General features: G+C 43.0%; 1 protein-coding gene across 1 annotated transcript in view; it reads right to left on the bottom strand.

Moving 5' to 3' along the window:
- LOC136833445 (uncharacterized) overlaps positions 1-16,874 on the bottom strand; it is a 153,136-nt gene extending 136,262 nt beyond the window's left edge. Inside the window, exons 1-2 of the mRNA XM_067095608.1 lie at positions 16,722-16,874; positions 3,215-3,447 (exon numbers count right to left, since the gene is read on the bottom strand). Of these exons, the coding sequence (XP_066951709.1) occupies positions 3,215-3,447; positions 16,722-16,746 (258 nt within the window). The 5' untranslated portion in view covers positions 16,747-16,874. The remainder of the gene's footprint in view (positions 1-3,214; positions 3,448-16,721) is intronic.
- Between the last annotated feature and the right edge of the window lie 564 nt (positions 16,875-17,438).

Genomic DNA, 17,438 nt, shown 5'->3' with positions numbered 1-17,438 from the left:
AAACACTTAGATATAATTGCTTCATCATACCAACTTTTTAAGAAACAGAGGCGGCAATAGTAAGTACATGTCTGTCAAGTCAATTTCTTATCAAAAGTTACGCCTAAAACAGTAAGTCACTGACATTTAAAACTGTACCATTTAAATGTAAATCAGGATCCAAGGGCAAAAGTACTCTGGATTGACTATCATACCTTTGAATTTTTGAAAGGTCAAGCTTCTTGTACTTGCCTATACTAATAAAACCATGCCAACACTCTGGTTACAAAGATTGGACACTTTTCAAGTATTTACCTTCTACTTTGCAGGGAGTATAAGTACATCTCATCTGGGTTACCACCATCAAAGTCTCGGAGGGCATGAATCAAGAAATGCTTGAATCTCTTGTAAGGTACTAACAGGTTCCAAGTTTCTGTCACAAACTCAGGAACGAAGGAGGGAAGGGGATCCCATCACTCTGAGTTTAAGAATATATGAAACAGGCTGTTTAATTCCCACACCTGTTTTGCCAAGACCAAGGCCAGATGAAAAATAATCTTGAAGGTAAGATCTCTATATGAAGCCAGTGGCAGGGGCTTAAAGGGTGTCCTGGTTAGGCTACATAGGGCAAGAAAGACATCCCACTGCAGGGAACCAAGTTCTCGAGGCAGGCTAGACTATTCAAAACTCCTCATTAGCATGGATAAAACCTCTGAGGCTTGGTGGAGAGATCCAGACATTTCAGTCTGAAGATCTAAGACTAGGTTAAGCAATAGCCTTTTACTGCATAAACTGAAATGCCTTTCTCTTAAAAAAGGTGGATGACAAAGTCTGCAATCCACTGAACAGATGCTATGATCATTAGATACCCCTCCTTCAACACCAGTCACAGAAAACGGCCCACTTCCCATTGTAAACATTCACAGAGGAACAACAGAGGTACCAAGACATCTTCCATGCAGCCCTGTGAGAAATGCCTATCTCTCACACAATAAGTTGGATAACCTCCACACGTGAAGCTGAAGGGAGTGTACTGCCAGGTGGTACCTTTGAATGTCTGGCTGACAAGAAAGAATGCACCCAGGGGGAAGCGCAGAGAGCACTTCAACCATGAGAGTCAGTAGATCTGTATACCACTCAGATTGAGAACAATGAGGAGCCACTAGGGTCATCCTGAGAACGTGGGTGATGAACACTGCTCATCACCCTGCAGGTAAACATGGAACCCCCTGATCTACAAATCAGTGTTCACCTTGTTCAAACTATCAAACTGACACACAGTAGCTGCTGCTGCTCTAGCTCAGCCTGTAGGATTTCAAACAGAACTCCTACCACAAGAGGCCCCATGAGACCTGATAGTCACTATCTGAATGCTGTTTGGATTTGGAGCCTGCCATCCTGGCAACCCCTGTTATGCTCAGTAACCCGAGCTAGTGGAAGGAGTGTGGGAACGAGCATGAGCACTGCTTGTCTTGAGCACCTCCCAAGAATGTGAAGAGGAAGAGCTCAAAGGAAACCTCTTCCTAAAGTGAGAAAGCCCAGTATGCACAATCAGTGTGTGAGAAGGCATTGCTAGCTCACCCCTATGTGCACTGAAGGAGCCATGGAGGGATGAGCCTACCCTGTTCTGTATGTGCACATGGTCTGAAGATCCCATGTTTATCATATGAATGGGTTGTGCATACTCATCCCAATGTGTCTCTGTAGAGTCCCGAGGGGAGGGGCTGTCCCAGGCAACTGTGCTTGCTTTGTCCCAAGACTGAGCATATGCAAACTCATTCACAGATGATCCCAAGGGATGACACATGGAGGAGTCAGAAACAGAGGCTTGATAATCACTTGTGGGTGACTCAGAGATGCTTCCTTTTGAGAAGGGAGCACTCGTGTGAAGCCCATTAGGACTCCTTGTGAGAGGCCTTACACGTCCCATTCTTCTCCCTACAAGAAGGAAGAGAAGTTGAAGAGGAGGAGGAAGACAAGCTTGACAAGAAGGAAGAAGAGGATGAGGAAGAACATGGAGCATGATTCTTCCTTTTCTTTCTCAAGGAAAAGGTGTAGGAAGGAAGAGAAGACACTGACATCAAAACAGCAACTGAAGGTCTGCCACTGGAGGATTCCCCACCTTCATGGAAGCCAAGTAATCAGCAGCAGACACAGCAGCAGGAAAAGATGAAGTAGAGAGAGCTCCTTCTCTGTACCCAGGTTGTCCAGAAAGTCAAGAAAGATGGAGTACCGGGGATGTTTAAAGTAGGGGATATCTTTCATAAGTACTCTAACAAAGACATCTTCCTCATACCTGGAATATCAGAATCAATTATGGAAGGTGATGCTGTTTTGGGGACAAAGCCTGACTAAGGTGGGCACCAGACCAAACTGCAGCTTTCTCCTCTGAAGAGAGCGGCTAACAGGGCCCCACCACTTGAGCACTTTCCCCTTCCCCCTGTGGAGAGAAAGTAACCTCTGTACACAGTGGGATGGGATAAGGAGGAGAGAAGAAGGAACTAGAGGGATTTGGTGGAGTCACCATGAGATAAGGAGAGAAGAAGGAACTAGAAGGATTTGGTGGAGTCACCAGAGTGTATTTTTGCCTGATGAACCTGGCAAAAGTCTCTCATCCTTTCTCCTCTCCCCTTCCTATCAAACTTCTCCTGAGAAGCAGCCCAGCTAGCACACTCCTTGCAGGGTGAAAAATGGGTACATACCTTCCACCTGTAAAAGACCAGTACAGTACCTGTGGGAATAAACTATTATGGAAGACATGAAATACCCACAAGGATGACCACATCCATCACAACAACATTGTTAGTATTTTTCTCCATATTCATAATGAAAAAATAAGTTCAGCAAACACAATTATACAGTAAAATACTCATCCAATTATTCAGCGACAGGGAAGAAAGAGGGTGCAGTGAGGTGTCCACTCTTACCCGGGGCTGAAGGAAAAGTGGCTAGTGATGGAATGTACATGACAGACCTGTATTCCCTTGTTCACCCCCATGCCCACCCTTAATGACCCTGTTACCAAGTTCAGCAAATGCTCCAGCTTGTGCTGAGGACACTCCTATAAAAAAGGCAATGGTTTGTATTTCCAGAGGAACAAATAAGGGTTTGTGTTTGTTCTCAAATCCAGAACAAGTACAATGGCAATTACTTTCTCTATGGTTAATAAACTTATAGCATATACTGTACAGTACATTCACATGAGCATGAAAACTTTATCAACAAACATTCATACCTTCAGGTTCCTCCATTTTCGGTCACATTCCTTGCCACTGACATTAAAGCCATCTACTGATAATGAAGTTGCTATCTCTTTCCATATGAACTTTTTCTTCTTAACACTATTTTGAAAATCTGACCAGCGTTCTCCAACGAGGCTTACTAGTTTCTGAACATGGAAATGAAGCCACTGTATTCTAACTTCCTTCTCAGATGATTCAGATGGAAATGCTGGCTCTTCCAAACTTTCTGTAAAAACAAATAACTGAAACAACCCTTTAAAATATACTGTACTCTAAATCAATATAGTAATTTTCTTTGCTTCAAGCATATAAATTTCACACAGATGAGTACAAAAAACATTTTAAACAAACCTTATATTGCATGGATATAAACTATACCCTCTATAATTTTAATAAAAGAAACAAGCATTTTATTTACTTATAATGTGGTGACATGGACTTTTCTTGCTGAAATCCACCCAAAAGCAACAACTATGCAAGTCAAACTATGATAAATGAAGAGATGTTTATTTAATAACATTACTACAAGCAGATGGTGAACAAAGTGCCACAAAATGATCTTTGCCAAAATAAAAATCCATAAATGATTTTTTATGTGCAGCTGAAATATTACAGAATGTGACACTGTATAGGCAGTCCCCAGCTATCAGCAGCCTCGGTTATCAGCTATCCGGCTTACAGCACTTGTCTAGCGATGATGATAACTGGATTTTTGGTGCTGATCTCCACTTACCAGCACTGATCCCCGGTTATCGATGCCGATAAGCGTGGTTATCGCTGATTTTCAGTAATCTGCAATTTTCGGTTATCATCACACTGTTGGGAACGGAACCCCTGCTGATAACCAGGGACTGCCTGTATTTACAAGACTGTAAGTAAAAGCAAACTGGTCAGTGAATGTGCCTGTGCTCTAAAAATATCTGTGACATGTCAGGAAAAGCCCACATTGTTAATGATGCTAGGAAGTCCCATGGTCATCATGGTATGTGAACTTTACAAAGGCTGTAGACAAAAACTATATGTATTCATCTTTTAAATTCCACATAGCAGTAACATGGTTATACTGTTTAGTATGCATAATCTTTTGCCAATTAAATGTGGTGATGGTTCAAACATACGAGGTGACCTCTCGTCCAAAAAGAAAATTTTAAAGGTGTGTCTAATGACTGCACTGGCTTACAAGCCCTAAAACCATGGGCCTAATGACTCAATAACAGCCTTATGGATGACATGTAAGATTTATTGTATCAATTACTAATTTTTGGACAACACCAGTCTTCAGCTTTGTAATTACAGTATATAATAATTATAACGATCTTGGCTATACTGTAATCATCTCACTAAATGAGGCTGTCAGTCGAACAACTGCCTATCTGCACATTTTTTCAGATTTTGAATTATGCATATCATTGGATTTCCCAATGCCTCTTCTACCTATTTTCATCAAGAAGTATAAAAAAGATTTTAACAGTTTGAAAATACAGTTAGAATGATACTGGGTAGAACAGCAAATGTGTGTTTGTGATACTCTGTTACTCTAGTGAAGCAGCCTGGGAAGAATTATTCTCAAGCAACAGCATATCTGAGTGTCTCAGCCAATCAGCATCTTTGTTTATATGTGATGTCACATTGTATTGGGCTGTTTGCTTACCTTTCATTCCCAAGACAAAGTAGTGCATCTCTGTGATCTTTGGCAGCTAGCTGGAGACAATATTGTCTGCTAAGCTGAAAGAACAGCATATAGCTTTCAAAGTACTGTAGTAGAAAGGGTTAACTGGATAAGTCTTAGTGCTTTAGTTATACTGTTGGAACCTTGTCCATTACTTCACCATCTAATGTCCAAATATATTTCAAAAGCCAAGCCTTTATGCACTTCCTTTGCTTAGCTGCATCACAGTGGCCTGGCCGACTTTTCCTCAATATTCATTACACTAACAACATATGGATTCAATCAGTTATACAGTACTTATTCACTTAAAAAAAAATCATAATACAATTGAAAAGCATTCAACTAAAAGCTTCACAACAAATTCAACTGTCCAAACTCTTAAGAAAAGATTTAACATGCAGGTATCAAGAAACAGGAGCATGGAATTCTCATTATGGTCGCTTATCACTGACTGGAAAAATACCAAAGTTATTGTATATAATTTCTATTTTTCCCATACATAAAAACCAGAGTCTTGTCTTTCATGTAAGAGTATTTACAACACCAATACACATCCTTCAGGTCTAGCAAAAGCATGATATTGACCAATCTGATGGATTCTAATACTGAATGTGCAGTTTCCATCTTGAAACAAGTCTGGAAAACAAACTTCTTAATCAGAGAGTGATCAATTACCAAGTGTCAGCTGCCAATCGCTTCTCCAGCAGGAAGAGGCAACTGTAAAAACTCTGAGGCAGATGCTCTACAACTTCTTTGGTGCCATTCTTTGGTGAATCCAGAGGGCATGGGTAAAACAGTACTGTATTGGTGTTTCAGACAGGAGGATGAGGGTCCTTGAACAAAATTCTGTATTTGACCCAAAGGACTGACAGTACCCAGGGCCCTAACCCCTGACTGCCCAGTGGCAAGACAGGCAACCCTCTACTTGTGGTGGCAAAAGAGGGGGATCACTACACTCAAGTGACTCCCACCCTTCTTCCCCTTTCCCACTTTCCTAACCTTGGAAGGGGAGGAAGAGAAGAGGATGGGAAGGCTCCTCTCTTCTTTGCAAAGGAAGAATGGGGTCCTTCTGGGTTTGGGTAGAGCCTTCCCTTACGACACAAGAAACTTCCTAAACGTTACCCTCTCATCACGAGACGAGACATCGGTCAAGGTAAAGTCTATTAAAGTGTTCAGCTGTAAGTCGAGCCACAAGGTCACCTGGGGAAAAGCCATGGTGACTAACGTCATGGCACCAAACTCTGCTGTCAAGAAGGAACTACCTTCCTGGAAAAATCACATTTTTATGATAAAATAGTTTTATACAGTATAGGTATATACTTACCAAGTAATTACATAGCGCTAACAGTTTCTAGTATTGGCAGCTAAAATTTGAAACTCGTGGTACCGATTCTTTTATTTTGCTGTAGGTGACTAACCCTGCCCACTTTTGGGGAAGAAGAGGAACAACTTAGCAAGTGGCTTCAATTTGTTTTTGCTTTTATGTCCATGCGAGGGGAGGAAGGAGGGCTCCCATTCTGTAATTACTTTGTAAGTATATGTAAAATTTGATTTTTTCATAAAAATAAAATTTTTATATAAGTGACTTACCAAGTAATTACATAGCTGATTCCACATTGACAGGAGGTGGGACACATGGACTACCCTACCCCAAAACATTAGATAATGTAATGAATTTGAGAATAGAAAATTTGCTAGCATTGGGACAATGCACATTGTTTCCTTACCTGGTAAGAGAGCTGCTGCAGGAAGATACTGCCTCTGGTTGGTGCTCATCTTACTCAGTAGAGGCAAGGGGGCATGGCCCTGGATTGCCTACTACATCAGTGGGAGCCTTACAGTGAAGGATATCTCCGAACGCTAGTAAAGTATATACTGTATATATAATTGGCCCTGCCCAGGGTGCAGTACCAAGACGAAACAACCAGATAACAACGCTTTTATCTACACCAAAAAATTAAAAAACACCACCGCCCAACCATTAAAAACTGGAGGGTATCCAAGTACATACTACCCCCCGACTCACCTAGAACTCAAAACCATAGTTCAAGGCAAAGGGAAAGGATGGAAGGGATGTTTCCAACATTCCCTCAACCCAACACCATGCCAGCCACCAACAAAGGACCCAAGGTACCGCATTCACTAAATACCGTTTCTATGTCCCTTAAATAGTGGGATGCAAACACTGTCCGACATTTTCCAAGCAACGTATTGGAGATGTAAATCAGAGATAGGCTGTGTTTAAACACTAATGACATGGCCACTGCCCTGATTTCATGTGCTTTAACCTTTGGAGCAGGTAAACGCTCTTCTACTAATTGAGAATGGGCTTCTCTAATGAGATCACTTAGGAAAAAAGTGAGTGCATTCTTCGTAAGAGAACGAGAAGGATCTTTGGCCGAAGTCCACAGATTATTGGAAGGTCCCCTTAACTTCTCGGTCCTCTGAAGATAAAACTTTAAAGCCCTCACAGGGCAAAGTGTTCTTTTCTCCTCCTCTGGTCCTAGTATCTCTCCCAAATTTCTGACATTAAAAGAACAAGGCCATGGCTTAGACAGGTTCTCATTCTTTGCAAGAAATCCTAGGGTATATGAGCAGAATGCATCTCCTCCAGAGAACCCGTTCCTTCTATCTATGGACTGAATTTCACTAAGCCTCTTAGCTGTCGCCAAGGCCACCAGGAGGAGGGTCTGCTTAGTCAGATACCTGAACGAAGTGGTACTGATTGGCTAGAAAGGTGGTCCAAAAAGCCATTTCAAGACCACATCTAGGTTCCAAGATGCTGGTTCTGACCTCTTTTGCTTACCTGTATCAAAAGATTTAATCAAATCAGAGAGGTCCTGATTTGAGGATAAGTCCAGCCCCCTGTGCCTGAAAACTGAGCTAAGCATGGCCCTGTACCCTTTATAGTCAAAGAGGCCAAGCCTCTGGAGGTTTTTGGGTATAAAAGGAAATCTGCAATCTCTGTTAGAGTTGTTTTAGAAGAGATTTCATTCTTTCTGCACCAAGTGCAGCAAATGGACTACTTGTTTTGGTATACACTACAGGAAGACTAATGTCTGCATTTTGAAATAGCTTCTGTAGCTGTTCTCGAAAAACCCTTGGCTCTGAGGAGTTTTTTTGACAATTTGTAGCCTGTCAGAGCTAGAGTAGACAACCCTTGATGAAATCTCCTGACATGGGGTTGTCTGAGAAGACTATGTCTTTGAGGGAGCAGCTTTGGGAAGTCTACCAGAAGCCCATGAGGTCTGGAAACCATGCCCTTAAGAGGCCAAAAAGGGGCAATCAGTATCATTGACATCTTCTGGCGGGACTGGAATTTGTTTAATACCTCTCGTATCATTCTGAAGGGAGGGAAGGCACATAGCTCCTTGTTGGACCAGTCCTGAAGTGTCCAACGCCCAAGTCAAGGGATCTGGAATTGGCGAGCAAAAAAGAGGGAGACGATAGTTTCTGACGTTGCAACAAGGTCCAAAGTCGGTCTTCCCCACAGTCTCCACAGGGCCGAGCAGGCTAAAGGATGTCGAGTCCACTCCGTGGGAATGACTTGGTTGCCTCAGCTCAGCTGGTCTGCCAACACATTCAGTTTGCCCTGGACGAATCTTGTCGGTATTCTCATTTGATTCTGGTTTGCCCAGAGAAACAGATCCCTTGCTGCTTCGCAGAGCAAAAGCGAATGGGTTCCTCCCTGCTTGCTTATGTACGACAAGGCTGTTGTGTTGTCCGAGTGGATGACTATAGTTCTGTTGTACACTTCTGAAGCAAAGGCTTGCAGTCCCAAGTGAATAGCCTTTAGTTCTCTCACATTTATGTGCCATTCCTTTTGTTCTTGCGACCATGTCCTGGAGACTTCCCTGTCTCCCAGGAGAGCACCCAAGCCCAAGTCCAATGGGTTGGCAAAGAAGCTTAGGTGGGAGTTCTGAGGGAATAGGGGCTTCCCTTCTAACAACCTGCTTTCTGACCTCCTCCAAAGCAGGCGAATCTTGATGTTCTGAGTCACCGGAAACATGAATTAGTCTGGATGACTTTTCCTGTCTCAGCTAGCTCTGAGGAAGAACTGTAGTACTCTCATATGAAGTCTCCCCAGGGAGACAAACTATTCTATGAGGCCAAAGTCCCGAGGAGACTCTTCCATCTGCTGGCTGAGCAGCTCTGAAGGGAGAGAAACTCATCTATCATACATAGACAGGACTCCACTCTTTTGGAGGATGGAAAAGCCCGAAAAAGAAGAGAGTTCAGAGTTATCCCCAAATAAACTATCCCCTGTGACGGAGCCAGCTGGGACTTCTGATGATTGATCAACAATCCTAAATCCTGGGTTAAAAGAAGTTTTCTGAAGGTCCTCCATGCATTCTTCCTTTGTCAGTGAACGAAGGAGCCAACCATGTAGGTATAGTGAGATGTTTATCCCCATGAGATGAAGCCAACCTGCCAAGGGGGCCAGAAACCACGTAAAAACTTGAGGAGCCATTGCTAGACAGAAACAGAGAGCTCGAAATTGGAAGATCTGGTCCTGAAATACAGATCTTAGGTACTTCCTAAAGTCTGGGTGTATGGGGACATGGCAGTACGTGTCCTGCAAGTCTTTTGAGACCATCCAGTCTCCTTGAATAGACGCAAGAATGGAACAATTCGTTTCCATATGAAACTTTGACTTTTGAAGAAATATGTTCAGGGCGCTCACATCCAGGACCAGTCCCCATCCTCCTGTTGCCTTGGGGACTACAAACAGCTGACTGTAGAACCCCTCTGAGCTTAGGTCTGTGACTACCTCTGTAGCTCTCTCCTTGAGGAGGGAATGTACTTCCTTTGTAAGAGTCGAAAACCTCTCTAAGCCTTCGGAGTAGGCAGTCAAGATGATGGGCTTCTTGACTAACAGAGGTCTTTCTCTGAATGGTATTGAGTATCCAAACTTGAGAACTTCCACTACCCATTGTTCTGCCCCTTTCTTCCTCCAGCTCTCCCAAAAGAGAAGGAGCCTGGCACCTACTTGGGCACAGAGGACACTGGCTTCACTTTTTAGCTGAAGACTCGGTTGACGATTTCTTGATTGAACGGGGGGCTGAAACGCACGTTCACACGACCTCTTAAAAAAAAAGTTAAGTATACTTTAGTTTTACCAGACCACTGAACTGATTAACAGCTCTCCTAGGGCTGGCCCGAAGGATTAGACTTATTTTATGTGGCTAAGAACCAATTGGTTACTTAGCAACGGGACCTACAGCTTATTGTGGAATCCGAACCACATTATAGCAGGAAATGAATTTCTATCACCAGAAATAAATTCCTCTAACTCTTCATCAGCTGGCCGGGGAATTGAACTCCGGCCCATCGAGTGACAGTCCGCAGCTCTACCAACTCATCCAACACGACCTCTTGGTTAAGCCCTTTGCCTGTTCCTTTGGGGAAAGGGCTGCAGAGGAGAGGATGTTTTGGAGCTTAAAGAGGGGAGCTCCTTAGGGCACCTTGTGGATTATACCAAAAGATCTTGCTTCTACTTCTTCTGTAAAGCTAAAGCTATCTTATTCACCACCGACTGCAGGAACAAAGTCTCACGTACCAGAGGGGAGAAGAGAAGTGCAGATTTCTGGGCTGTGGTGACTCCCTTCGTGGTGTAAGAGCACCAAAGCTCCCTCTTCTTTAAGATCCCCATGGTGTAGAGAGAGGCCAATTCATGAGAACTGTCTCTAATCCCTTTATCTGCAAAGGAGAGTACACTAAGATCTGAAGACAAAACCGTCGGTACAGAAGGGTGTTCCTGAATCTTCCTAGTGAGAGCGCCCACCGTCCAGTCTAAAAAGCTGACCACTTCGAATATCTTCAACATATTCTTGAGCAAATGGTTGAGCTCGGCTGAAGAGAACATTATCTTGGTCACTGAATACACTGACTTATGCGAAGAGTCAATCAGACCAGAGGGTCCCCCTGGGAAGAGGCAGGAACACCCATGGAAGGAGCTTCCCTGGTGGCATAACACTGACATCTTCTATTTAACAGTCTTGTAGGGGAGTAGCTGAAGCAGGCCTTCCCTTTCTCCCTTTTGTCCGAAAGCCAAGTCTCAACTTCGCTCAGTGCTTTCCTTGCGGAGGTGGAGAGCACCATCTGAGGCAACTTGGATGATTCAGGTAGACTGCTCATCTGAGAGGCTGATGCAGAAGACGGAGCAGCCAGAGAAAGATAGTTAGGGCTGCTGCGTAGCAGAAACCTCAACAGCACTGCATATGCAGTAGGAGGAGAATCTTCCTCTGAATCCTTAGCTACATCCTCCTTGACTGAAGACACATGAGACAATGACAAATCTCTGGCAGGTTTCGGAAGAAGGTGGTTTCTTTAAAAACCCCAAAATATCATCCAAACGCTGCTGAATGGGGGTGAGAGACGGATCCAAAACTGACGACGTTGAAGCTTACTGTAGATGAGAAGGCGCTGCTACTGTCTGAACTGGCGCCGAACACTTAGCAAAAGAGCCAGGATGATAAGCCGCCAACAAACTGAAGATTCTCTGACCGCACAGGCGCTAAAGTATGCTCGGAAGCTTCTGGCCGCTTGGCAGCCACTGGGCATTCGGGAGTCACTAGGTGCTTGGAAGCCACTGATTGCTTTGGTGCCAACAAGCACTCGGGTGCCAATGGGAGCTCCGGCACCAATGGACACTCAGGCGCTCAGGAGCTGATTGGCGCTCAGAACTGCTGTGCTAACTGGCACCACTGGGTGCTTGCACCTGGAAACACAGAGACGGTACAGGAGAAAAATGTTCTGATACTGCTGTGCCAACTGGCACCACTGGGCGCTTGCGCCTAGAAACATCGGGAGAAGGTTCAGGAGAAAAGCGCTCGCATCTGCGAACATCGGGAGAAGGTTCAGGTGAAAAGCGCTCTGGACTACCCCAAAAACTGCAACAGAGGAAAGACTCCTTCACCTTCTTGTAAGGCACCTGAGGCAAGTGAGATATGCATCCACTACAGACATTTTCAGTGGTCTGGACAAATCATTAAAGCACCAGTGGTGCCTCTGTTCAGGGCTGGAAGTCTCTGAACTAGTAAAAAGGCCATGAGCCTCTGAAAAGACGCCTTTCCAATGGCTATCATGAACTGTCGTCACCTAGGACTTTACAACAGGTGCGACTGAGGGGCCGACTACCAGTGGGCAGACCCCACTGACCACCCTTGGGCCTCTGGTATGGCTTCTCCCAGGTCTAGGGGAGTATGCCAAGGAACTTCGCCTGGGAGAATCGGCAGGATGGGCAGCCAGCTCCTCCACTAACACTTCACTATTATCACTCACACTTTACGCTCCTTAAGGGTTCGCACTGAAGCCCCTATCTGAGCCACTGTGTTCACTAGCAATTCGAACTTGCGATCGAATTTAGACTCCAGACTGGCAAAGGCATTGGGGTCGGGAGCGAGAGAGCTGGGTAAAGGATCAAGTGGTATAACTGAAGAGGTGGGAATGGGTGATATTACAGGTAAAGATACGATAGGCACATCAATAGAAGACCTAGCAGACTCCTGACTGGCTACAGTCTTGCCATACTTAATGGTCGCTTTTCTCTTCCTATCCCTCTCTAGCTTTGATAGAAGAGAATTTAAAATCTTCCACTGTTTTGGATCCCAATCCACACATTCAGCACATGGTTTCTCTAACGAACATACCTGACCCCTGCAGGTACAGTAATGCACAAAGTATGTAAATCATACCTAGCTGAGGTTAATCTCGTTTTGCAACCTTTGATGCAATACCAAGCACTAGTTGTACTTGTCTCTGACATCATCATTAAACAAGTCAATACACAAAGTGCCAAAACAAAAATACTTCACTGATCAAGATACAACCAGAAAACCAACAATGTACTGAATTTCAAATTCAGCTGCTGCTCACAACCTTGTCATAAGCTGGCAGAAACAAGTTGAAGCCATTTGCTCAGTTCCTCTTCTTCCCCGAAAGTGGGCGGAGTTAGTCAACTACTGTACAACAAAACAAAAGAAGCGCTACAACATGTTTAAAATTTTAGCTGCTGATACTAGAAACTGTTAGCACTACAGTATGTAATTACTTGGTAAGTCACTTCTATAAAAATCTCTCCAGGTGAGGTCATTAGTTAGTCTACAGACTGATGCATCCAATACCAGAGGAGTAGTCTCTGCATCATCCATGGGGAGTACCTCCTATGGCATGTGAGTGGCAGGGGGAGGAGCTTGCTAGGTCTGCTAGAAAATTTGGACTTCCTGACCCACATAACAGTGTTTTCACCTCATCCAAAACACCATAAAAAAAAGCTGAAACCAGAGCAACCTAACAGACGTCTCTCTCCAAAAGTGCACCTAGGGGAGAGCTCAACCAACAACACCATAGCCAGGTGTGGGGCCATGGTGGCCTCCCCCCCCCAAAAGGTTATTACACTCATGGATGAATGAAACAACCTTCCAAAAATACCGCTCAAGCTTGTCCTGAATGGATTCTAGAGTACTGGAACCATCCAAACCTATAATTTCTCCAGGACCACGAGCCACACCTCCTGCAAGAGAGGAAGATGTACCTAACTCCTGCTCCTCTGCTAACTCTTGATTTCATAAGAATCACACAAAACTCTTATGGGTACCTGCAACATCATAATCAGATGAGGTGGAGGGTGAGGCAGCTGCTATAAGAGCACAACCCCTACACAGTTGCTTTGTCCTTCAAGGAAAGGGTGTGTGCAGGTCTCACTGACTTGGTACCATCCCTCCTAGAAAGGGTAGCACTACAGGGCAGTGGGATAAGGATGAAAGAAGGTGGTAGAAAGGAACTAGAAGGATTTGAGGACTGTAATGTCTACCAATGAAGCCAGAGAATGTTTCTTGTCCTTCTTCCTCCGCTTGACAAACTTCACGCACTGCAGCTGCACTTCTCCTTACATAATGCACAGTATGTGGCTCAACTGTTACTGGGGATATGAACCACCCACAAGAACAGCTATGCCCCTTCAAACAATGTTACTCATGTTTTTTAAATAGTGAAAAAACAACTGGTAAGGCAACAGACACACAATCGATCAAAAGAGTTGGCTATTCATCAAAGTTTCTTTACCAGTCTGGATGGTTAAGCGCAGCATGTCTGTACCATATGGCAGATGATGAAAACGAGAAAGAATTGTACACGTCTCAGTCAGTGAGAGAACTGTTGATGCAGCAGGATCAACCAAGAGCAGGGTAGATGAGGAACAACTGTACAAAGCCAAATGTTCCAAAAAAGCATCCAGGGAAGGTTCTCCCTGAATACCCAGTTATGGTCAAAACACCTTCAGCAGCTCTTCTTTTCTCCTGGAGATGCCTCAGAGTTCACAGTACAGAAACAAAAGCAGAAACCAAAGCGAGGGGTAATGGAGGATACAGGAACCAACAACATATCATCCAAACTGCCACCTGGTCCACACGTACCCTCAGACCAAGAAAGAGAAGGAGGGTACACCCACCCCAAAGATCAAGACCAGCAATAAACAGCAATGTAGAAGTGAGAAAAGCTGTGTGTTATCTTCTTCAACATGTACTTTTTCTGCTGAGCAAGTGGCCACAAGAGACCCTCCATGTATTTCAGAATTGGTGAGAAACCTTAACCTCTACAAGAACAGAAAGTATGAGGGTTAACAGGTGGAGGATATGAATATTACTCACACCCACTGAAGCCTTGGGCATCAGGTATATTTATTCTAATTAGTCACAACCTAGGCCAAAGACAAACAAGTTAATCATAACCAAGGCCAAAGACAAACAAGTTAAAGATACCAACCAAGGAAATACTTAGAAAAGCTTCAACAGCCCAAAACGTTTCATCAGCAAGGTGGCAGAATAAAATCTGAAAGCAGTTTATAGGGTGAGTGGGTGGTTCCCCCACACCCTTACTCACCTGCCACCAAGTAACTATAGTACTGTACTTTGTTACCCAAGCTTCAGTGACCAAACCAGCTTTCAACAAGGTAATCTGTATAAAGACAGCTTGTATTACTATAAGAGCAAATGATTATTGCTACCTTCAAACCCAAATTTGAGCTCTGTGACCAGAGCAGTAGTGGAGATGTAGCCTATCTGCAGCCAAATTGAAGTGATTAGGTTTCTGACTATGAATGGGTGGTATACTCAGCTTCCTGCCACCATAATGACTAAACTAGCTGTTACTATCAGCCTGTTACCCTCTCTTCTGTTTCTCTACAACCAAAAATCCTGATTAACCACTATGGTTACTAAAATTTTACTTTAAACCATTATTGCATTTTGGACTTCAAAATGTTATTTTTTAATGTTTCTGACGTTCATTTCATTTGCAAATGACTTGATCAACCACACCTAACCTAACTTAGGGTACCAGAGCCTTACCCTAGTGCATGATATTACTGTAGTTTGAAAACATTCCATGAACTTCAAGTTAATCTGAATGAGGATTATCATTGAGATTAAGGTCCTCCTATTTCCCATTGTGGTCTTCTGAATTGTTTGAGAGGAGATATAAAATTTAGGTCACAGACCGAGCACTGGGACCTATAAGGTTATTCAGCGCTCAAAGGAAAACAATGTTAAAATGTTTTAAAGGTGTAAAAGGAGGAAAACCTTGCAGTTGTACTGTAAAAGAAATGTCAGGATAGGGTGGGAAGTAAGATGGAAGAAAGAGAATATGTAAGAAAGTAAAGTACAAGGAATGAAAGAATTGCAGCTAGGGGCCAAAGGGATTGCAGCTAAGAACCTCAAGTAATGCCTACAGTGCAATGCATGAGGTGCACTGACTGCATTAACCTCCTTCGCCACCGAATTGTTGGATAAAAGTACTAAAAGTACTGTTTCCTTATAAATGAACATCAGAAACATTCAAAACACATGAAAACATAGGAAACCGATATCTTTACGTCCAAAATGCAATAATGGTGTAAGATAAATTAATAGCCTGTGGTCTCACACAGTGTAAGGATCTCAGATACATTAGTCCTAGTCAGGTCGTGGATTATTTATCGTTAGAAGCAAGTGTTTTGCTCAAAAATAGTGTTGCTCCATTTAAATAAAAAATCCTGGGCCTATGGATTTCCTTCTGGGTAATTCTAAGTATTAGCTCCGTGCTGTTTTTACCTTGGAAACTGGTTTTTTCTATACTTTTAGGGCTTCTGATACTGGCGGTGCATTTGTTTGTTGTCGGCCAAATGGAATGTCCCTTCACCATGTTTAGTACTAGCCTTGGGGGTACCCATACGTTAACAAGTTATTGCACTAGCCAGATGGGATATGAACCGTTCAAAACAGACATACCCGTGCTCTGTCTTGTGAAGATTGCGTATGGAAACCCCTTGTTCGATGGACTTCGGGGGTTAATTACATTCGTGCGACAAAAATTGAAGGTAAATCCATAATTAGCAACCAAAAATTGTAGAAAAAAGTCGTTAGAAGGAAATCGCCTCCGCGGAGACACTAATTAGATCTACCTCCTGATCACCACAAGACTAACGATAGGGAATGAGCATAAAAGAAACTCCATTTTTAGATTTCAACTACAGTAACCTAACCTATGGGTAGCCTTACCCTATAACCTACTAATAAGCTGTCTTAGCACATGGCTAAGTTAATCTATTCCTTGAAAATTAATGCGATTAGGCCTAGCCTAACTCGAAACATCACAACCTAACCTAACTTTTGGCTTACACCTACTCGTACCACTAATGTCATATTAGTTTGAGTACGTCGCCTTCGACTCATTCTGGTCATTCAGTTGAATGGGTCTCTCGTCCAAGAGATAAACATTGGGAAGATTTCGCTGAAATAGCTAATGTGAGCAAGTGTCCACTATCTAGCGACAGAATGCCCAGACCATCTTACCACAGTCCTCGTCCTTCTTTTCCATTATTTCCGATGACTACAGGTGTAGTTCCGTTAAAAGTGATAAAAATACTCGATATTATTGTGAATAACAAACTTGCTTTACTATATATAGCAGTGATAGCGCCTAAAGTTCTTCTTCTTTAGACCTTCAAGAAGACACAAGTCAATAGTTACAAAGATCCGGGAAGAATAAACACTAAAAAATAAAATTTCCTAAGTGACGGGGGAACAAGTGAAGACAATAAAATGAATAAATTAAAGAAATTAAAAACAATAAACCTAATTACATGAAAGATAAAGTTAAGTTCAGATAATAAGAGAACACTGATGCTGTAGCGAGGCTAAAGGAGCTCATTTAAAGCTAAACTTATATTTAAAGCAAGGCTGATAGGCTAAAACTGAACTAAAGCGGCAGACAAAAAGGAAAAAGATACCACCTGTTTATACAGAATGAACATGAAACATTCTTATAGAATGTAAGATTTATATAGATATCAGAAGATACTCGTATCTATACAACAGTTTAAACTTTCACAGTGCTGGATAATTCAATATTCAATATAATAAGGTAGCACCTCTTAGAAAAAAACATTCTAATCCAATTTCAGTGACGGTTAGATTTAGAATGTTGACTTAAGGGCAGATCCACAGTGTGTTACAATTCTGGGCCACCCTGTACTACTCCATTTTGGCATTGACAGTTTAAACTTTGAC

Source organism: Macrobrachium rosenbergii, chromosome 51 (genome assembly GCF_040412425.1).
Source record: "Macrobrachium rosenbergii isolate ZJJX-2024 chromosome 51, ASM4041242v1, whole genome shotgun sequence".
Lineage (NCBI taxonomy): Eukaryota > Metazoa > Arthropoda > Malacostraca > Decapoda > Palaemonidae > Macrobrachium > Macrobrachium rosenbergii.
The sequence above is the reverse complement of the archived record's forward strand: the minus strand, read 5'-3'. Positions and strand labels throughout refer to the sequence as shown.